The sequence below is a fragment of the Chiroxiphia lanceolata genome, chromosome 6, assembly GCF_009829145.1.
Source record: "Chiroxiphia lanceolata isolate bChiLan1 chromosome 6, bChiLan1.pri, whole genome shotgun sequence".
NCBI lineage: Eukaryota > Metazoa > Chordata > Aves > Passeriformes > Pipridae > Chiroxiphia > Chiroxiphia lanceolata.
Window position 1 is genome coordinate 61,934,172 of NC_045642.1, and position 22,560 is coordinate 61,956,731.

At 47.5% G+C, this 22,560-nt stretch overlaps 1 protein-coding gene across 2 annotated transcripts; it reads right to left on the bottom strand.

Moving 5' to 3' along the window:
• Positions 1–780: 780 nt before the first annotated feature.
• Positions 781–13,035, bottom strand: MAPK1IP1L (mitogen-activated protein kinase 1 interacting protein 1 like). Of its 2 annotated transcripts, none has more exons than XM_032691263.1 (4): positions 12,936–13,035; positions 5,199–5,226; positions 3,960–4,673; positions 781–3,509 (listed from the first exon to the last, which is right to left on the bottom strand). In XM_032691263.1, the coding sequence occupies exons 2-4, from the start codon at positions 5,220–5,222 to the stop codon at positions 3,498–3,500; spliced, it is 750 nt and encodes a 249-aa protein (XP_032547154.1). In that variant the 5' UTR covers positions 5,223–5,226; positions 12,936–13,035; the 3' UTR covers positions 781–3,497. The 2 variants fall into 2 exon arrangements, with proteins under 2 accessions (XP_032547154.1, XP_032547155.1); XM_032691264.1 differs by lacking the exon at positions 12,936–13,035 and adding an exon at positions 6,183–8,732.
• Between the last annotated feature and the right edge of the window lie 9,525 nt (positions 13,036–22,560).

Below are 22,560 nucleotides of genomic sequence, written 5' to 3' on the forward strand. Positions count from 1 at the left end.
CAGGGCACCAGCAATTAACATACCTGGATCAGGATGCCCATGTTTCATCCCTACCAATGCACAGGAGCTGCAGAGACAACTCATCTGAGGAATCCAGAGGAATGGAGAATCCCACAGCTGAAGTGAGGATAAAGCACTGGGCACACATTGCACTGTTGTTCACAGATGTAAGGATCACTTCTGGACCATGGTCTAAGAAGAGCTTGTTCTCAAGCCTTCAAGTGGGTAAATAATTTTGTTTCCACTCTTCACTGCTGCCATTTTTACCTCCCTGGGAGGGTGAAGGTGTGAGCAAAGGCAGCAGCACTGGCCAGCTCAGTGTGAACTGCCCTGCAAGCCTCTCTGTGGAAATGTAATCACGAGTGACGCCCAAACTTGGGAGTTCACATTAATGCCAAGTCCTGGAGTCTGTGTTATCCACCCTATCCCATCAAACTCCTGACAAGTGTATAAAAACACCGGTCTGGGGGTCACTTACCACATCCATGTGGGCCAATCTAGCACAGGAATTGTTCAGAGGCAGGGAAAACACACACCACACTCTTGACAGGTGAAAAACAGTCCCACTCCTCCTCTGGAACAAGCAAGACCAGATCCTTTCTCTCTTAATCACTAAACAATTTGTGAACATGCAACACCTGAGGCTGACATGCTACACCAGAGCCATGGTCACATCCACATTTAATATCCCTTTTTTACAGGCTGCAAAAATCACAAAAAAGGAAGAGGAAAAACACTCACAGAAGTCAAGTAATTCTGATTTTATATTCAGGCTTTGCAAAATCAAGGATGTCCTATTTTTACTATTCATTCAAGGCAAAAGTCTACACAGGCATGTCAAAAGCAGGAATTGAAAAACAGTGAACACAACAGTCTTGAAAATACGTTTAATGTCTAATCTTATACAAAAGTGACAGCATTTTCAAAAAAATATCAAATCCTGTATTTATAGCTTCTCACTATCATACAGCAATATTTGTTTCATCTAAAGAAAATACAGCAGCAGGTGATAATCTATACTTTAAAGATGTGATTGCTTATATTCTGTATTGTAAACAAATGCAGTATGTCAACCTCAAAGCACAAGTCAAAACGAACTTCTCAGCAGTTGAACTCAAATGATGCATAGAAATGTACAAATTCCATTGCAAAAGCTTCAGGCCAGAAGTTGCTCACACTTGACATAACATGTGATAAAGTTACTACACGGTATATAGTGACACCTTGAGTTTTTACACAATAGATTAACAGGAAATACCCTTTTCACTGCTATGCAAAGAACTCTGCTCACAAAAACAAAGGGGTTATGAAACAGTTTTCATGACCTCAAGAAATACGAATATACATTGAAAAACATCCCATATATATTGAATTTTAGCCTAAATGTTCCAGTAATAAATCCTGCCTATTTCAGGAAGAACCTAGAAGTCTAGTTACTTTTACAAAACCCCTTTCCAAAAAGCATTACTTGCTACTTTTGCTTTCCTACCTCTTCCCATTCCCTGCAGAGACATACGGCCAGTGCAATTCCAGCTGGAGTGCTGCTACTGCATGATCCATTCATTTGGAATAAATGTGTTTTCATTACATTGATTTATACTCTAAGGCTGCAGGTATCAAAAAAGCACTTCAGCAAATGCAGTCCATGTTTCTTATGTTAGTTTTTAGTTAGTCTTGCCAAGATCCAAGCCAAGACTGCTGGGGGGGGGGCAACTGGGGTTTGTTTAAGGTTAGTGGAGACTCGTACTTTTGGTTCCTATTCCTAAGGTTAAGTTGCTGGGTTTTAAGTTGAAATGTTAAGTATTTTTGTTCAGCTCCAGTATTGCCTTCCTAAAACAAAAACTGCACATTCCTTTGCTATCAGTTTTCATGACATTAGATTAAAACAGGCATAGCTCAGCTGGCTGCTTCCTCCTGCACAAATACTGTAGGATTTTGCCATAAAGGCTACAACTACCAACAAGAGTCACCACCAGGTCACCCCACGTGTTTTTAAGATGTCCATCACATGCATGCAGGAAGCCACGAAGGTACTGGAAGAGAATTAAACTCATTTTCACAGTTCCATGATACAAAGACTCCCTAATGAGCTACCATGTGAAGCGAAAATCTGTTCCTACTTCTACCCACAGAGGCTAAGTTAGGAGATCCCCCAGCTGGGGATGAAACAAACTGTCTGTGGCCCAAGCCCAGGCCATGAAGTACCACCAAGAGGGCCAGGACTCCTGGCTGACACGTGGCTGTGTCTTGGCAAACCCCTTGGATGTGCTTTGCGCAGATATGGCAAGAACACGAAAACTCGCGGCAGCGCCCCTTCGGAGGCCGGGGGGGCAGCTACACAGCAGTGCACAGGCTTCCTGACATTCAATCTCTCCCAAATTCCACTGACTCCGTGAGGTATGCACACACCCAGGTGAGAACAGGGGGCTGCTCCCAGGATAACATCCAGCAGAGCCCCAAGGAGAGACCCCCCTCGTCCTCAACAAGGATCTCTGTAGCCGACGGAACCGTCGTGCCAAAAACTGCTGGGAAGGGGATGGTCGGGGTGGGGGGGTGGTTTTTTCACCTTTTAAGCTCGAGTTCAGTTTCCAGGGATCTGAAACAGTCTGCTGGGTTTGCACAGCCCAGCAGCCAAGTCAGAATTTGAAATGACTAGAACCCAGGTCAGAAATAGGGAAGTACCTACGAGGGGATCGGTTTCTCTTTACACGGACCAAGCCAAACTTCCAATCACCACAGAATGAGAACTGGCAACGGGAATGTCCTCATTGGCATGCACAAAAACTCACATTTGCTGATCCAAAGTCAAAACTGCACATCCAGGTTATTCCACTTGCACAGAAACGCCTGTTTGGGAACACCAACACCCCGGTGGCTGACAAGTCACACCGAGGGTCTCAAACGCGGCTCCTTCTCCTCCGTAGTCCCAGACTGAGGAATTGGTTTGAGTATGTACAAAATGCTGAGAAAACCTTGGAGTTCACATGCTCTGTCTCGTTACAGTTACTGTAGCACGTTCAGGAATTAGGTTTCTTGACTAAAATGTTGAAACACCTCATTTATTGACATTTTAGAATAACCTGAAAATAGACAAAATATGACTATCCATCCGTTCGGTCGCCAGCACGAGTCTGGCAACAAGACTTAAAGCATTAATGGAAATTTAAGAATTAACTTTTTTTTTAACTCCATGGGCCCGATTCTTTACAGTCCTTACACGGCAACTCCCGTTTTGTTTTTCCAAGGAATGCTTGCAAGGTAAGAACCACAGATGTTAGTTGATTTCTTCTCTTTGTAATTCACTTTATTAAACCAAACAATTACGCCAGCATATGAGCAAGGTAAATTGATGTAAACTGCTCCTTCATACCTCAGATGCACATACAAGAGGCAACACTCTTCATAGCCCCAAACATTACTGAAACAAAAACTGTAAAAATCTCTGTAAGTAGTGGATGAAGGTGGAAAACTACAGTATTTTGTTGCCCAGAATGTGTTCAACGGTAAGGCTGCAAGAGACAATAACTCATGGTCAGTACAGGCTTTTCACACAGCAGTTCATTCACAGTTATAAATATTCTTAATTAAGAAGAAATTCATGCTCATAAACTTGTTACCCCCTCCCTACGTGCCTTAGAAGCAACCTCTCTAGGTAAAAGAGACTGCAACACTTTTTATTTTCGAAATTATTACAAGGTTTCCCCTCTCCCCCCCTTTTTTGGCTTTTAGAGGCTTTCCAAGTAGTGGAAGAGCACTATAATGAGAGACATGCCCCAAAACTTGACATAATATCCCTATTCTAGTATATATAATCTTTAAGAAGTTGGCTGTTATCCCACTGACTACAGGGATAACACAGGTGTGCTCAAATTCCTTACCTGCACTAACAGGTTTGTGCTACTGAATTATAAAAATGATTATTAATTCAGAGTAATTCAAGACCAAAACTAAACACTCACATGGGGACCACCAGGCATTGACGGAGCACCAGCAGGACCAGATGGCACTTGAAAAGGATTAGGGGGCGTAGGATATAGTCCTGGAGCTGGATATGATCCTGTGGGTGGAGGAAATGGCCCTGGCGGTGAAGGTCCCCACGTTCCAGGCGGGACCGTGCCCCACGGCACCGTCGGCGCGGCCCCTGGAGTCTGGGTAGGAGCGGAATATGGCCCAGGGGGTGGATATGGCATGCTGGGAGCAGGATACTGCCCTCCCATTGTTGGTCCCCATGCTCCGGAGGGCATGGATCCCCATGGCCCAACAGGAGCAGGAGGCGCAGCTGGCTCCGTTGGACCTCCGTAAGGTCTTGGAAGCTCTGGAAAGGGCATATTTGGTGGCGGATACTGCCCTGGCGGGACAGGACCTGGCACAGTTGGGGGTGGATATGGACCACCAGGAGGAGGGCAGGAGGGTCCGGTAGGAGGAGGAGGAAATGGAGCAGGCGGTCCCGGGGGCATTGAAGGATACATTCCCGTGGGAGGAGGTCCGAAGGGCACGCTGGAAGCGGATGTGTTTGGTGGCAGTCCTGTCGGTGTCATAGGGGGGGCGCTGGGGTTATTCCAAGGGTTGGAAGCCGGCCAGCCCTGCGGAGGCTGCCCGGGCTGCTGGCCAGGCTTGGAGCTGCTCACTTTGGAGGTTTTAGCAGGCGACTGGTCTGGTAAAGCATCTGCCAACTGGAAGACAAAGCGCCGGTGAGAGCGGGAACGTGCCGACCGGAATTCCCAGCCACGGACATCCCGCCCACCGCGTGCCCAAACGGGAGGAGAAGAGCTCTCTGTGGCTGCACAGACACGGTTACATTCATCCTTGTGCAGGTTCTGTCACTAAGGTAGCACAGGGCATTCTGACATGCCACAGTTAGAAATCCAAGGATAAAAGGCCACCTACCACACGGAACAACAAGCAGTTGCAGCACAAACCTGGGAACATTTTCCTATGTTTCCATTACAGCTACTCTGATGCCTTTAAAGCACAGCTCCTTTGTTAATGTCACAGAAGAGAACCCTCCAGGCACCCAGCAGCTTCCAGTGTTTAGTCCAGGGATTGCTACATTTACCCAGAAGGAAAACACCGCGACTGCAGTACAGAGGAAATCACCTCTCAGCTGTCAGCTCCCCTTCTCCTCCAAAAACTGTGTCAGCTTTTAGAAAGAAGGAACACAACTGGCTGATCTTCAGGAAAGAAAAACTGTTACTTACCGAAAAATCATCAGTTCCAGACATTGTGCTGAAAAGTAAGGTAAGATAAAGTGAAATTTGTTGAAAATAATAGAGGTATTTTTAAGCAAGAGTTCACGAGACGCCTACGCTGGTCTCGCTGGAAGCACAGGAAGCGCTGAACTGGCAGCACCTCTTGGTGCCTTGGTTTTAGTGACTCTGGCCCACACCAGATCCAAGCTTAGCAGTGCCCTGTGCCCAGGGGACGCTTTGGGGATCCCTGGGTACAAGGTAATGGAAATAAAATTTGCAGGGATGGCTTGGAAGCATTCCAGGTGTTTTCTAAACTGGGATTCGGAAAAGGTACGGCAGGATTCTTGCAGGTGGAGTCAATGCATCTAAAACAAAACATGATTAAATCACAGAATCGTGGAACGGTTTAGGTCAGAAAGACCTTAAAGATCATTTAGTTCCAACCCCCCTGCCAAGGGCAGGGACACCTTCCACTAGACCAGGTTGCTCCAAGCTCCAAGTCCAACCTGGCCTTGAACACTTCCAGGGATGGGGCAGCCACAGCTTCTCTGGGCAACCTGTGCCAGGGCCTCCCACCCTCACAGCCAGGAATTCCTTCCCAATATCCCATCCAATCCTGCACTCTGGCAGTGGGAAGCCATTCCCCCTTGTCCTGTCCCTCCAGGCCCTTGTCCAAAGTCCCTCTCCAGCTCTCCTGGAGCTCCTTTAGTCACTGGAAGGGGCTCTCAGGTCTCCCTGGAGCCTTCTCTTCTCCAGGTGAACCCCCCCAGCTCTCCCAGCCTGGCTCCAGAGCAGAGGGGCTCCAGCCCTTGGAGCATCTCCGTGACCTCCCCTGGACTCACTCCAGCAGCTCCACATCCTTATGCTGGGGAGCCCCAGAGCTGGAATCCCCACACAGATCTTATTGTCAGAAATGAAAGAACTACAGTTTGCTGATGCTTTATCCTCCAAGTGCTCCACAAAACACTAAAGGTAGTGGATGCTCTTATTTACCTTCTCTGGCTCCAGCAGCTGACCACAGACCTGGCAAAGGTGTCATTAATATGTAACCAACTTCCAACCCCTCCACACTTCCAAGCAGCACCGAGAACAGGAACCACTGAGCCACGTTCTACCTTTTCATGAAGGCAACTACTGCACTTGGGGCTTTCCAGAGCTTCACCACAGTGATCCCTGACTGGCTCTGTCAATCCTGAGGAGCCACACAAAAGGGCAAAGTTCTGTTTGGTTTGACTGACAACAAACACTGACTAGAGGTGAGGAACTGTTAAAAAGGTGACCAAGAGCAGGAGAAATGGGTGGGCACACCAGAAAATTTTAGGGGAGAGTGTAGGAGACAGTGAGGAGCACAAGAGGAGGAAAAATGCAAAAATACAAGTCAAGAGTACAAGTACTACCACCAGGTTGACCCCTGTTCTCCCTTGCTGATGGTGAAGACCTCACTCCTAACACTGAGAGGGGTCTCAGGGATGGAGGCTGGGGCAGACAGCCCAGATCAAACAGGTTTATAAGCTCCATTAGGTTAATGAATATGCACATTATGTGATTTATACAGTCTCCTCTGAAACTGCACTGTAAGTTTATTACTACCTACACAACTTCCTGATATTAGGACAGTTCTGGCCATTTAGCTCAGCATCCCATTTCATCTTAACAATGACCCCTAGGGAGGAACAAGAGCAGGGATGGCAATCACCCCAACACTTCCATGATTCCAAACTCAGACACTTCCTAAGTTACAGGCAATTTCTGTGGAGTAACAACCCTCAAATAACTCATTTTTCACAAACGTGTCCAATCACCCCACTTGGATATGGGGATGTCCCATATCCCTGCCTCAGTGTTGTTCCTAAAACACCCACTGGCAAAGAACTCCATGGGCTGCTATTTGTTGCACAAAAAGGCACCTTCTTTTTTTTTGCTCTAAACCTGGATTTTACTGGTTTCAGTTGTTGCTCCTCCAGTCTTGCAGGGGAGGAAATCAGCAAGTCTGTCTGTATCCCCCTTCCCAAGCGGATCATTATCCTACAGATTTTTACCACCTTCTTTCAGCTGTCTCTTCTCCGGGCTGAGCTCCAGCTCATTCCACTGACCCTTGTGCAGCAGCTATTCCATACCTTTCATTATTCTCCCTGCCTCTCTTTGAGGTTTTTCCAAGTCTTTTGTATCTCTTGGGATGAATGACGAGAAAAAAAACCACAGAGAACTGAAGATGTGGGATAACCATTGATTTATACAGTTTCACAGTTATGCCCTGGTTTGTCTCCTATTTCCTTCCTAATACTTCTTAATGTTCCATCTGCTTTTTGATCCCTGTGGAACTGACACTTCTGTGGCAGTATTTCATTCCCCAGTGTTAAGGGTCAGCCCATCATTTTATATATGAAATTATATGCACCACTCTACATTTATCTACTCTGAATTACATCAGATTTATCACCATTGAATTATATCTGCCAATTTATTACCTAATCCTTACTTTCCTGAATGGCTTCCTATCAACAAGACACTGCTTGTCCCATTTCCCAAGTTATTTATGACCACAAGGAGCAACCCAGACCTCTGTGGAAGCACAGTGAACTTTTCAAGTTATACCTAATAATTTAAATACACCTTTCAAGAAACACACCTAATAATTTAAATAAACCTTTAAGAAACACCCATTAATTTAAATAAACCTTTCGAGAAATACCCATTAATTTAAATAAGCCTTTTAGGAAATACCCATTAATTTAAATAAGCCTTTTAAGAAATACATGGCTACAAAGTTAACACCTGGGTGGAATTCAGTGCCTAACTGCATCAATCTGAAGGTTTGTTAAAACTCCAGCATTAATTTATAACAGTAGCAGCTCCTTCAAGTAAGGAATCTTTGTCTCAGATCAGGGACACTGTTCAGACCAATGACTACTTGTTTAAAATTGAGGAACCAACTGAACTGCATCAGGAAAGTGGTTTCTGCTCCCATTATTAACAGCTCAGATGTTCCAGAGACAATGACCAGAAAAAACCCCCCCCAATTTCTCCTCAATAAATAGCTCTTAAGTTAAGAGTTCATTAGCTTTTCCAATGATCCACACTCAAAAATAATAAGTTGACATGTGCTTTTTAGTGGCACTGGAGTTCAATTTACCTCTATGGGCATAGAAGCTATTTAATAAAACCCACAAAATATAAGAAATCACTCATTAATATAGATACAAGTAAAAAAAAAAACCCTTTTAAATATGTGCACATGTAAATGTAGTCATAATAATAATAATAATTAAAAATCATGATATCAAAAAGCAACACCAAAACAGGACAAGAGAATCCTCCTTTCTTTAGGGAGATGGAGAGATGGGATAAAACCAACTGAAAAACAGATCTACAAGAGATCAAAAAAAGCCCTGAGAAGAAGTTGGAACATTTGCTGCAAAGGGGAGAAGGAAAAGAGGTGATAAACCTAAAGGAGAACTCAGAAGAAAATCCTGTGATCTGTCACAGAAGTGACAGAGAGGAGGAAATTCAAGCCAAGCAGTGGATGAACACAGTTGACACAGGCCTGATCACCAAATATCAGCTAATATCCCCAATAATATTTGTTAGCAGACAGTTCCCAAATATTTCTGTGCCATGAAAAGGAAGGGAACAATTCTGCTGCACGATTTATGAGGGGGGGAAAAAGGTAGTCAAGCATATCTTATAATGAGATTTAGTGGCTTTTTTACTTTGGCAAGCAGACAAGAGCAACATTTGTTGGCAACATTTGGGATAACTGAGCCCATGCCAAGCATGTCAAGGATCCTCTTGCAGACAGGATGGCCTATTTCAGGGATGTTTTTTAAACAGACATTTAATCTGGGTACTGCCACCTTCATTTCATAGGAAAGAAACTGAAATTACCCCATAGACACGTTCAGACAACAGATGAACTCATCTGTACTTAAATCTGGAATCTATATTCCATTCAGGTTGTTCGACACCAAAAGAATTTCAGTCGAAACCTTACAGAAATAACAATTATATTCATAAAAGTATTGCCCAAGGCACTCACGTGCTCACAGATTACTCTGTCAGACAGCAGACCTCTGAGTAACTAAATTTGGAAGTCCCCCCTGGTCACAGGTGGGCTCAGGATTTCAGGAAAAACCCCACTGAGTGGTGCCTTGATGGGATTTTTAGAGTCAGTGAATTAACAAATGGACTCTCATTTTCTCTCTAAGCTTTCCTAGCGCACTGAGATGAGCAGAGAAAAGCCCATTTGTGTAACAGACTTTAAACTCTACCCCAAATTATCCTTTCCTGGAGTTAGGATGAAGGAAGAGCAAGTGGAAGAAGGAGGGTTCAGCTGGCAGGGAACAGAGAGACAGCAGAGCTGGCAGCACTCAAACCCAAGTCCTGCTGCATTCACTGTGCTATTAAGATAAGATTTCCTTTGTTTTCCCAAGGCCAACACCCCTGGAAACATCCCTGGCTTTCCAGAAGCCCAGAGCCTGCCAGCTCCAGGTCCAGCTGGTCAGGGCACCACTTCCCAGCCACCTCTGAGGACACACATGGCCAGAAGCATCAAACAGAAGAGAAGGATGGAGAGAGATCATCCATGTCTGCAAAAAAGGCCTCCAGGAGCTCAATCCCTTTCATCCTTTATCCTGGAGAGCCATGAGAGGGATGAAGGACTTCACTGCACCTGCCCAGAAACCACACACAGCAAAATCTTCAGGCCACAGGCCAAGGCCTCTCGGACACCCAGGAGCTGCTCCCGAAAATTAACAGCAGGGAGGTGAGAGGAGCGAGGCTGCCGGGCTCTTGTGCCACAGGCTGGGAAGAGAAAGGCTGGGAAGCACAACTCCAACATGACACTGGCAGGAGAGTTCCACCAACAGTGCTCACAACCAACTGGTGACCTGGTGAGAGGACTGAAATCCCTGTTTCTGGAAGTATGGTGCCGTGTGTGCCGTGCTAAATCCGTCCTACAAACAGCTTCCACAACAAAACAGCTCCACAGTGTTTTGGAAGCTCCAAACCCTCTCTGATCTCATCCATCCCACCAAAACTGGTAGATCTAGTAGCATTTTTTCCCATGCTCTTGCCTTTCCTGGCTTTTATCCACCACCAGTCCTTAGGGATTCTCATTAGAAAGAGCTGTCCAAAGCACTTTTTCTTACCCAAAACTAAGCATCAACTGCTTTCCCATTTCTTTGAGTTGTGTGACATTTTTCCAACACTTGATGTGCCAGATTTAGTTCCTGTCTCCAAGATCATCTTTCAAACCCAGGGAAAAAAAAAAAAAAAAGGCTTTCTGGATGCAACAGGCTGTGCTGCATTTCCACTGGGTGGCACAGCTCCCTCGGCAGAGAGGTTCCTTTGTCACTCCAAACATGACTAATTCCTACCAGCATAACCTCATCCACAACAGGATTCCTGCCCACATAAGTGTAACTACCCAACATAGCACTCGGAGAAAATGGAAGAGACACCAAATCTTTGACAGCTTTGAAGTGTTTTCTAAAATATGCAAATTTCTGCAGCTTCAGGCGTTAAATATCAACACTTTAGAGCTGGCCTTTATGGCATCATGGAATGGTTTGGGTTGGAAGGGATCCTAGAGATCACCCAGTCCAACCCCCTGCCATGGACTAGACCAAGTTGCTCCAAGCCCTGTCCAACCTGGCCTTGGACACTTCCAGGGATCCAGGGGCAGCCACAGCTTCTCTGGGCAACCTGTGCCAAGGCCTCCCCACCCTCACAGCCAGGAATTCCTTCCCAATATGCCATCTCACCCTGCCCTCTGGCAGTGGGAAGCCATTCCCCCTTGTCCTGTCCCTCCAGGCCCTTGTCCAAAGTCCCTCTCCAGCTCCTTTTATCCCTCTTCAGGTACTAGAAGGCCACCATTAGCCTGGAGCCTCCTCTTTTCCAGGCTGAACAATCCCAATTCTCCCAGCCTTTCCTCATGGGAGAGGTGCTCCATCCCTCTGATCATCTTGGTGGCCTCTTCTGGCCCTTTCCCCAACTTTAATGCCTCCTCACATGCCACAAATCCTTTAGTCTGCCCTGGGTGTTTATCCAGTGGGAGAACAAAGGCAACTGGCAAACTAAACCAACAGCTACATCACCAGTAGCTCCACGAGGTTTGGTGATATTCCTGCCCCTTCCCACGTCTGTTTTGACTGACAAAAAGGGACAAAAGGCAGACCTTTAGTTTTCAGACTTCCAGGCTGGATTTCAGTAGGAGCAACAACCAAATCATGGCATTTGCTATAAATTATCAGCCACCAGAAAAAAAATAAAGTCTTCCAAACAGAGGTCCTGGCAGTTTCCAAGAGCTGGAAGACATAAAGCCATAAGGATCTGTGATCTGTTCCAGCCTTCCAGCCACAACAGGCCACTCAAGTCACAGCTCTGATCATTTCCCTGGTCCCCACAGCACAGCCAGCTGGTCCCACACCCTGCAGACAGGAATCCCTGTGGAGGTGCCTTGTTTGTGTGCCAGCTGGGATACATCAGGGCAGAACAGAAAGCTTCCACTGCCAAAGGTTCCTCCTGTCCACACCACCCAGTCCTGTGGATCCTGCACAGGGTGCATCAGTCCAGCAGCTTGGAATAACTAAAACTGATCTTTCAGAGTTGCCTCTGCATTTTGTTGAGAGCTACAGAGCTCATTCTCATCCCAGAATCCCAGACTGGTTTGGGCCAGAAAGGACCTTAAAGATCATCCAGTTCCAGCCCCTGCTGTGGGCAGGGACACCTTCCACTATCCCAGGTTGCTCCAAGCCCTGTCCAACCTGGCCTTGGACACTCCAGGGATGGGGCAGCCACAGCTTCTCTGGGCAACCTGTGCCAGGGCCTCCTCACCCTCACAGCCAAGAATTCCTTCCCAATACCCAATCTAAACCGATTCTCTTCCAGTTTTAGTTAGTAAAAACACCAAAACCACGTGTCACATCCCAGTTGAAGCCTCACCTCTGACACACAAACCCCACAGAAACCTTTCTGCTCCTCAGCAAAGGGTCCTTCACAGGAAACCTCCCCTTTCCAGGATCCAATCTCACAGCTGGCACCTTTCACATCTCCCTCTGGCACTGTTAAAATGCACTTGGACGAATTTAAGCTGCAAGAAGAACATCCCAAATGCCTTCCAGGACCGCCTGACATTCCCCACGGGTTTTTCCATCAGCCATGATCTCTTGGGCGTCGGGGAGGGCAGTTTCAGGGCGTGTCGGTTTTGCTTCAAAAAAGACAAAGCAGCCTCCTTTGTTCCGACATCCCCTGACAATGAGGCTGAGCAGCCCCGGATCAGCACGGAATTCACCCGGGAACAAGTTCTCCCTTGGAAATTAAACCTGCCAGGCCGGCAGCTCTCAGCAGGCACCGACACCACACAGTGCTGGCCCGCCCTGGAGCCTTAAGTATACGTGAGAATTTGATAAAATCAACCACCTACGAAACCCTGACTTTCCTGAGCCCTCCCTTAGGGAGGAACCTCTCAGTTAAAACCACTTGTACGCAGTTTACGCTTATTTATAAATCACGACCAGGCGGCACAAATAAAAGCTGACGAAATATCCCACCCAGCCAAGCCAGCGCCGTCACCAGCGCCACAACCAACCCCCCGGTGCTCCGCAGGGCCCGGCACCGCCCGCCTCCCGCATCCCCGGCGGCACCTCCAGGGGGGAGGGAGCGAGGCGGGGCCGCCCCCGTCCGCCTCTCCGCGCTGCCTCCCGCGGGCGCGGGGCCCGTGTGTGCGGCGGGGCGGTCCCGTGGTACCTGTTTTGGGGGAGCCGGCCCAGGCCCGGAGCGACGCGGCGGCCGCAGCTCCACCGCCACCGCGACGGCGCCGGAACCGGAACTGCGTCACAGGGACACGCCCACACCGGGGGCACCGGCGGCGCGCGTTCCGACACGCCCCCTCCGCGCCTCAGGCCCCGCCCACCCTCAGCGTGGCCATGCCTACTTCTCATTCCGGCCGTTCGTCCCCGCGCTGTTGGCCACGCCCACCGCCCGCTGACCACGCCCCATCCCCTCATAAGCCGCGTCTACACCTGGACACGCCCCCTTTCCATAACATCTATTCCACAGGCCGCGCCCATCGCTTTTTGACCACGCCCCCGCAGCAGCTCTGTGTCTGACCACGCCCCCTCCCCTCAAGCCCCGCCCCCTCCCTCTTGGCCGCGCCTCCTCCACCCCCTGAGGGGGTCACGTAACAACGCGCGAGAACGCCCGAGGGTCACGTGACTCCTCCCCTGAGGGGTGGGCGCGGCCCCTGAGGGTTCCCCCCCCCCGGACTTGTCCTTGAGGCTCCGGTTTCACCCCTTTAGTTTTAATAAAAAAATAATAAAGTAGTAACTTGTGGGGTTTTGTCCCCTGCCCACCCATGAATCAAAATCCGTACAGTTCAAGACCAAGACCAGTCACAGAAACCAATAATAAACCCCCAAAAAGACCCAAGAAAGCAAAGCGCTTGCGGTTCTGTCCATTCAGCGCCTTCGGGGGGCAAAAAAAAAAAAGTCAAGAAACTCAAGAAATTCAAATCTTCTTCTTATGTACGAGCTAAACGGCCATGGATAGTTCCAATAAAAGCACGTTGGACATAGATTTCTCCAGACCTGTGGCCGACAAGCACCGGTGCAAACACTTCAGCAGACTCCTGTCGTGTTTAACAGTGCAATTAATAATCATATAAACTGCTATTTCTCATGGATCTATATTACTGCTGAAAATCCGATCCTGATTTTCTTTCTTCCCGCTCAGTAGGAATGTCTGAAGACCATCGTGAAAGTCCCAGCATTCCCACCATGTCCCTGAGAGCCTTTTCCAAATGCCCCTCGAGCTCTGCCAACCATGGGGCCGTGACCACCGCCCTAGGTTTTCCCTCAGCTTGCACAAAATCCCACCAAATTTCCATTTAAAGTTACCCCAAATCGTCCCGTTTTCACATTTCAGACTAAAGCCGTGCCTGAAGTCCGGGCGGGTTTTCTCCCAGCGCCCTCTCCCTGTGTGCCTCTGTGTTCCCCGGCCCCTGTGGCAGGGCCCAAATACACTGCGTGGTTCCCTGCCCTGCCCTTCCCAGCTATGGCACTAATCCCGAGCCATTCCATGCCCGGATAATTCCGTTAAACTCAGCAGAAACACGGGCACGGGCGATGCCCAGCACATGCCGATGGTGGTGTCCCGGGCTCTGGCGCCCTTCCCTCGGGAGTGACATCTATTTGTGCATCTCAAGGTCATTATTTGGCCTTTTCTGAAGTAACAGGAAAAAATCATCAGCAGGAGAAGGATTCGGGTGCTCGCAGCCCAAAAAGCCAAGTGTATCCTGTGCTGCATTCCCAGCTGCGTGGGCAGCAGGGTGAGGGGGGAATTCTACCCCTCTGCTCCGCTTTCCTGAGACCCCACTGGAGTTCTGGGTCCAGCTCTGGGGTCCCCAACATAAGGAAAACATAGAGCTGCTGGAATAAGTCCAGAGGAGGTCACAGAGATGCTCCAAGGCCTGAAGCACCTCTGCTCTGGAGGCAGGCTGGGAGAGCTGGGAGTGTTCAACCTGGAGAAGAGAAGGTTTTGGGGAGAACTTAGAGCCCCTTCCAGTGCCTAAAGGGGCTCCAAGAGAGCTGGAGAGGGACTTGGGACAAGGGCCTGGAGGGACAGGACAAGGGGGAATGGCTTCCCACTGCCAGAGGGCATCCCCATTAGGAAGAATATTGGGAAGGAATTGTTGGCTGTGAGGGTAGTGAGCCCTGGCACAGGTTACCCAGGGAAAGCTGTGGCTGCCCCATTCCTGGGAAAGTTCCAGGCCAGGTTGGATGGGGCTTGGAGCAAGCTGGTCTAGTGGAAGCTGTCCCTGCCGTGGGAACTAAGTGAACTTTAAGGTCTTTTCCAACCTAAACCAGCCTGTGATTCTATGATTCTGTGGTAGCTGTAATAGCTGTAACAGGCATGAAACTGCAGTCTTTTTACTTATTGGTTTGCATAAGTCATTACTACCAAAACTAATAGGGTATTCACTAAAGACCCCATCCCATGATAACATGATAGTTCAGTTAACCTTCCCTCCGAATTTAAATAAAAGCCATGGAAAATTTAGGCTGACTTCACAGCTCTTTCGCAATTTCCTTTCTGAGTACAGCCATCACTGGGATCTTCTGTCAAAACAGCTCTTGTGGCGTGGCCTCACTGGGAGGAATGAGCAAATAAAGAGTGAAATCAAATCCTCCTCCCAGCTGTGTGCTGGGCATCTTTACTTTTCCACTCTTGGAAGGGCCCCACTGTGGGTGGCTGCTGCTGTGTCCTGGACTGCCAGTGGTGACAGCAGGAGTCCCCAGAGCAGGAGGTTTCTTCCTGAGCAATCTGGTACTTAGAAACCCTAATTAATGAGCAAACATGTGGCTGACAACATGTTGTGGTGATGTCTCACTTTAAATATCAGACTGGGACTGTAATGGCATTTTTAATCAATAACCTCGCCAGCAAACCTTACTGAGCTTCACGTTGGGACACATGATGTGTAGAAGCAGAAAGGATGATGAACTTTTGAATTTTTTCCCCTCCTTTGGGTAGATGCAGCTCATCTTCTCTGTTTATGTATATGCTGAAGGTTGTAAAAAGAGATGCAGCCACAACTTCACCTAATTTCATTGAGTCATAGAATCCCAGAACGGTTTGGGTTGGAAGGGACCTTAAAGCCCATCTCGTTCCAACCCCCTGCCACTGGCAGGGCCACCTTCCACTAGGCCAACTTGCTCCAAGCCCCATCCAACCCAGCCTGGAACACTTCCAGGGATGGGGCAGCCACAGCTTCTCTGGGCAACCTGTGCCAGTGTGGAATTTATGTTCAATTGATTCATCTTAGTGCCAGGAAGAGAACTCAGGGTGCAGGTAACACTGAGTCATGGCCACATTCTATTGGAAGATGTTACTTTGCACACTGAATTATGTAATGGAAAACAAAAGTTGGGATGAAATTACGAATTTAAATTATCCAGAAAGGCTGTTTGGTGTAATAACGTGAGGGCAGTTCGTTATTCCAGTCCTGCATTGCAGGGCCTGTGCTGCTGTCTGTGCAATACAACTATTTGCCACTCTGTTTTTAGCTCAGCATCGTATAAATATTTGGGTTGGAAGGAAGCTCTGGTCTAACCTCTGTCTCAAAACAGGGGTAGCTGTGAACCTTGTCTGCCTGAGTTCTGAGTGTCTCCAAGGCGGAGATTGCACAACCTCTCCGGACGTTCAGTCCCTAAATACGGTCCCTGTGACTGCTGCCATTATTCCCTACATCCCGTCAGACTTTCCCTTGCTGCACTTGGGGATTTTCCTTCCTCCACCTACCTCTGTGAAGCATCTGCCCGCTCAGTACCACCCCCCTGAGTGGCTGGAGGCTGTGGTGAGGTCCTTCCTACCCTCTCTCCCAGCTCAAAATTACAATTTCCACAGCCTCTCTTCACACCCTGCTCTGTCCCCCAGCCCTGCCAGTGCCCCCTCCGCTGAACTCCCTCCAGTTTGTCAGCATCTCTCTTGTCTTTCAGTGACAAAATTGGGCATAATTGCCTGCCTCAGCCTTTGTTTTGGGGTAAAAGACCAAGAGACAATACTTAAATTGTCCAATTCAGTACTTTTCAGGGACAATAACACAGATCTTAGGCTGTGACAGGCATCAGAGTCAGGAAAATTTATCTCACCCGCAGGGCTGTTCATGCCATGAACAGTAAATTCAGGGGAACAATAACAATATCTTTTTTGTACCTCCCTTTTACATCAGCTAGTCAGGAGGAACCGAGACACAGTGGAGGCATCCCTTTTCTATCCAACCCAAAAATAAAAGGATTAGGTTTTACTTATTCTTTTTTAATAACGAGTTTAAAATTCTGGAATGTAACGTCAGTTTTCATTAAGAAAATGCCAGTCTCTTGCTGATGAGCCGTAACAGCGAGATATAAGATATTAATCTTCAGTTCCAGTGTTGATTCTTTCAGGGCGATGTCACTCGCTTTTCTATTCATGCCTCACTGTGCTCTGTGAACATCAAGCACTCTGAAGAATTAGCTGAGCCACCCTGAAGCTAGATTTTAAAGGATACCAGATGGTATGTTCAATGCATGTGGTAATCTTTTATATGCTTTTCCCCTATGGCCAATCACTGACTGATCATTTATTTCAAAACCCTCGTAAAATAAATCACTTTGAAAACTACGCTGTCTCTAGTTAATAAGTGCTCTTCCTCAAAGCAGAGGCTTGTTGCCATGAAGATAAAATCATAAAACTGGTTTAAAGTGCATGGGGATGGCAAATGCACCCTATTGAGGAGAGGAGATAAACTGGATTGAACTGGAAAGGAAGCGTTGCTGTCTGCTTGTTGTGAAATTATGAGCAGGTGAACTGTCATTAAAGACACTTCGACAGTCACTTTGGTACTAACACATGAGCTTTCTGTGACAAGGAGTGAATTTTTTTGGGTACATTTTCTTCCCACAGTGGTGGATATGTAGAGCCTTGATCATGTGTCGAGTTACTGCGTGAGTTTGCTTTCAGGTTCTGGAGTTAGTGATTATGTCTGGCAGCAGAAGACAGAGCTCTTCACTCTTTCTTGGATTTTTGTGAATAAAAAGTAGGAAATTCCTCTCTGTGTGACACCAGTGAAACTCATCATCTGTCCTCTCAGAGAGGTGCCCACCTTCTCCCCATGCCCAAATTGAGAACCACAGTTCCCCAGAGGATCCAAACCTTTATCACTCCTCTATCTCACAGAATCACAGAGTCAAAGCATCATTTAGGTCTGAAAAGACCTCCAAGAGTCCAAACTGTGGCCAATCTCCACTTTGCCAACCGGACCAGAGCACTGAGTGCCACATCCAGTCTTCCCTGAACACCTCCGGGGATGGGGACTCCACCACCTCCCTGGGCAGCACATTCCAATGCTTAACAACCCTTTCAGTGAAGAAATTCCTTCTGTTGTTCAAAGAAATTCCTTCTGATGTCCAAAATGCCTTTTGATTCTGATTCCTTCCTCCCCTTCCCCTTTCCTCCACATGCCCAATCCCGTGGTGGTGTTGCAATCCTCACAGGCTCTCAATGAGTTTTGTGACATTTGCTGTTTGGCTGACAGCCACAGCTCCGACAGGCAGATGATAATATGGAATTATGGCCCTTCGTTCTCTGAAGGATCATGTTTTCAAGTGCTCACTGCTGTGGAGAAGAAGCTGGAAACCTTTTTTATTCAAAAGCCTGAAAAACAAACAAAAGTACCCCTTATTTTATTTTGCTGTGATGTTGCAATTTTAAATGAAACTCTTTTTTTTGGGAGAGGGAGAAGGAGGTGAGGAGTAGCTGGCTGTGGACACTTTGCCCTGGCAATGAGGGCAGAGTTGATTTTCCCTGTTGCCCAGATTTTCTGATGGATATAAACACACAGGCACACACACATATCCCCGGGGGGGAGAGACTTCAGCATAGTCACAGTGGGACAGCCTAAAGGTCCAGCTGGCCTTGAGGCCCAAGTGACTGTTGGCAACATCAGATTCTTGGGAAAAGGAGAAAAAGAAGGAATCTTGAGTGATCCTCCCCTCAACAAGCCTCCAAGCCCCTGGCAGTTGGCACTCTGGGGTTACATCTGCAGCAGCAGCCCCGGGAGCCCCACCAAAGACGAGGCCAGTGCTGTGTGACGGTGTCATTCATCTCATGGGATGCCTGCTGGTGATCTCTGCAATCCTGTGAGCAGCTCCTGACAGGAAGGCTGTGCCGGGATTGCTAAATCTCAGTCACTCCATTTATCATCATTTCCCCCCTGGCACTGTTTGTGGCTGTATCTTTGTGCCTCATTTTATCCTCCCGTGCAAAGCAGTTGGGATCCATTTGTGTTCACTGAAAGACACTTCCATGCTCGGGCTCTTCTCCCTACAAACCTCTGAGGGCCTTTGAGATGCCTGGTTTTGCACAGCCGCTGCCTTGGGGACGTGGCTCAGTGGCGAATGTGGCAGTGCTGGGATAACACTTGGACTCGATGATCTTCGAGCTCTTTTCCAACCTAAACGATTCTACACGTGCAATTAATTGTTCAACACTAAGTTGTTCATGTCTCTCTGCAGATGGGTATTGATGGTGCAGCCATACTGCCGAGGTCAACGATCCACTGATTGGTGCCAAAGAACACATTTACAGTCAAATGGCTTGTAGAGATGCAGGGAATGATCATTTGAGCTCGTGAAAGATCTCTTAAGTCATTGATATGACAAAGGTGCTGCTGAAGGGCGTGTGATGAATTATCGGCAAGATTATTCGGTATGAAACAGTGTGTGGGAAGTGTTACACCCCGAGCTGATCTGGGGCAGCAGGAGCTGCGTTCTCCACTCATCTGTTCATATCAGTAGTTTCAGGAATCTCTCAGAGCGGGGTTATTTCCCCCCAGCATTTCTACGCTGAACTGGGGTGGGCATTTACCACGTGCCCAGTGCAGCTGTAGGAGTTTATTCCGTTTCAGGATCGAGTTTTGTATCTTACCTTTGCCCTCCCTGCTCTGGGCAGGGATTTGTTTGACGGCCGCAGTTGCCTTGTGGGCTTTGGGCTGTCCCACTGTAAGAGCAAAAATTTCATCCACTGCAACTTCACACAGTTAAATCTTGTCCCATCAGCTAATAGCCATTTAATGCTCCAAGAAATTCTGTGGGAATGGCACCCATGCCATTCCTCCTCCTTCTTTTCAGCTCTCAGGCCCTGATTAAGCAAATAGTTTAAGTGCTGGGCTGAAGTGGTGCCTTTTAGTTGCTAATGCCATGCAAAAATGCCCTGAGAATAAAGCAGTTTTCATGATCGCTGTTAAGAATCCGCTTCCTTCTTTGGGTCTTATTTTTCCATCAGCCTGCTGGAAGAGTACAGCCAGAAAACAGATTAGCTCGGGAAAGACTTCTCGACTAATAAACATACCGCAAATACACTTCTTAGTCATATTTTAGGTCAAATGGATTTGTCAAGTCAATAGTCACCCAAGTATGAAGGAGTCCTATAAATAAATGAGACTTAAATATTTTGAATGTCTGCCTGACAGAGCTCCTTTAAAATGCAAATAAAGCTGGAACGAGCTGAAGTCAAGATCATTTCCAGAGTCATTAAAAAAAAAAAAAAAAAAGAAAAGAAAAAAGAAAACAATAATTTGAACTTTTTAACCTTGGGGTTGTTTCCAGCCGCATCTCTCGCAATGATAATAAATTCAGAAAATTCCATGAAAATCTCTATTCTTTGGACTCTTGAGGCATTTAGCATAATGTTCTCAGTTCCTCTTCTCTCTTATAAAAACAGGAAGAAATTATGCAGGGTAGTAGCTGTTTAAATACTAGAAATTCTCCCTGGGGAGAATTACAGCCATTTCAGTGATAAATTGCAAGTGAGATAACGGAAGACTTGGAAGGAGCCTGATCCAAACCCCATTTCCAAGCTTCCTCACTGATTTCAGGGCTTTTTGGATGAGATTTGGGACGAGGAAGTCTCAGCCCCGCTGACTTTGGGTGGCAGGTTTGTTTTTGTGCAGGTTTACCCATTGAAACAGGGCAAGATAATGTCAATCCAGCACTGGATTTTTTTTTTTTTTTTTTTTGCACGGAAGTCCTAAATCCAGTCCTACATCCAGCCTTCATCCTGAGGCTTGCCAGCAGCCAGGCTGCTTTTCCCCCCACCAGAGCAGAGCCTTACGGCTCCAGGCTGGGAGTGAGCATCCTGCCTTACCTCAGCCCGCCCTGCCTGGGGGCCAGCGCTCCCCCTCCTCCTGTAAATGTTTGCAATATCGTCTGAAGAAACGGATTCCAAATCCCCACCGCAAGCTCTTCGCCCCCCCCCAGGGGTGAAGGCATCCAAATTAATTAGCGGGAATACGCCTCAATCCAGCCATTTAGCAAGCGAAGGGACCGACTGTTGTGATAAAGAGTATCGCCAAACATTCCGGGCTCTGCTCTAACAGCATCGCAGGGATCTGAGGACATAATTGCCTTGTTATTTTCGTGCTCCCCAGGGCTGCGCTGGAGGCAGTTCAGCAGAATGGGCACTTAAAAAGTGCCTCCAGCAAACCCCGCTCCCCGCTGCCTGCTTTCCCAGATCCCTCGTTGCCTTTGCTCCGCTTGGCAGGAGCTCGTTTTTCTCCTCCTCCTCCGGGAAATTCCCGTCCTTTGATTCCCCATCCCATGACCGCTGCCCCGGCCTTGGTTAACACACTGCTGCAGAGCCCGCTCCGCTCCACCACCGCTCCTGCGTCCATCCGTTGTTTCCCGTTTTGAATTTCTCCGGGACGCGGAGCATCTCCTCGTTTTAGTTTCGGGGTCGGCAGCACCGAGCGACTGTTGCAACACAAATAACACGAATAACATTTCCTGGGTGATATTCCAGCCCGTGTCACAGCGCCCAGGCCGGCTGGTGACCTGAGCAAACCAGTCTCATTCTGGACCGTGTCACTCTCCTTCCTCGGCGCTACTTTATCCAAACACATTCTGGGAAAACAACAAGATATGCTGCCAAAATAGCAGAGAGAACCAACTCCCCAAACAGGAGGCCTTCCCCGAGCTCCGCGGGTTTAATGAAGTAACAGGAGGTAAAAACAACCAGTGCAATGCTCTTTAAACTTCTGAATAGCTCCTAATCACACACATTGTTCCTGAAGTACAAGCAGGTAGGAGCAAGGATTGCAGGATCAGACCCCAGCAAAACGATTATGCTGAACTGGAGGGAAAAATGAGTGGACTTTCCCTCAAAGATTTCGCAGCCCGCACTAAGGTTGGCTCTGTTACTGCTAGAAATTACTTTTCTTTTAGACAACATACAGATTACATGCCTGCTAAAACGTATTTTCTTAACTAAAAATGAGCTGTAATTAGCAAATGAATCAAGTGCACTTTTGTGGAGATCCACTCTCGTTCATTCACCGATTTTCAGCCAGTTGTTTGCAATGACTCTCCCTAATGACAGAAATTGAGACACATTTAGCCTGTGAATCCAGAATCATGAAATCACGGAACATCCGGAGTTAGAAGGGACCCACAAGGATCATCAAGTCCAACTCCCTGCACTGGACACCCCAACAATCCCACCATGTGCCTGAGAGCCTTGTCCAATACAACACAACACAACCTTTTCATGTTTTATTCAAAATAATTTCATACAGTAATGCTTATTTTGATTTAGAGATGAGTAAAGCACACATTGCCAGACAGGGCTGGCCACTGCCTGAGTTCCTCTTCCTTGAGCCTTCACTTGTGGCCACTGATGGACTTTTGACCCAACCTGGCACAGCCATGAATGTGTTCTGCTTTTCTATAAAACTAGATAAGTAAAAGTCTCATATTGGAGTACAAATATGATAAAGCTGAAGGTGAAAGGGGCAGCGACAGAGGGAATTTTGGATGCTTGTGACAGAGCCGCACCCATC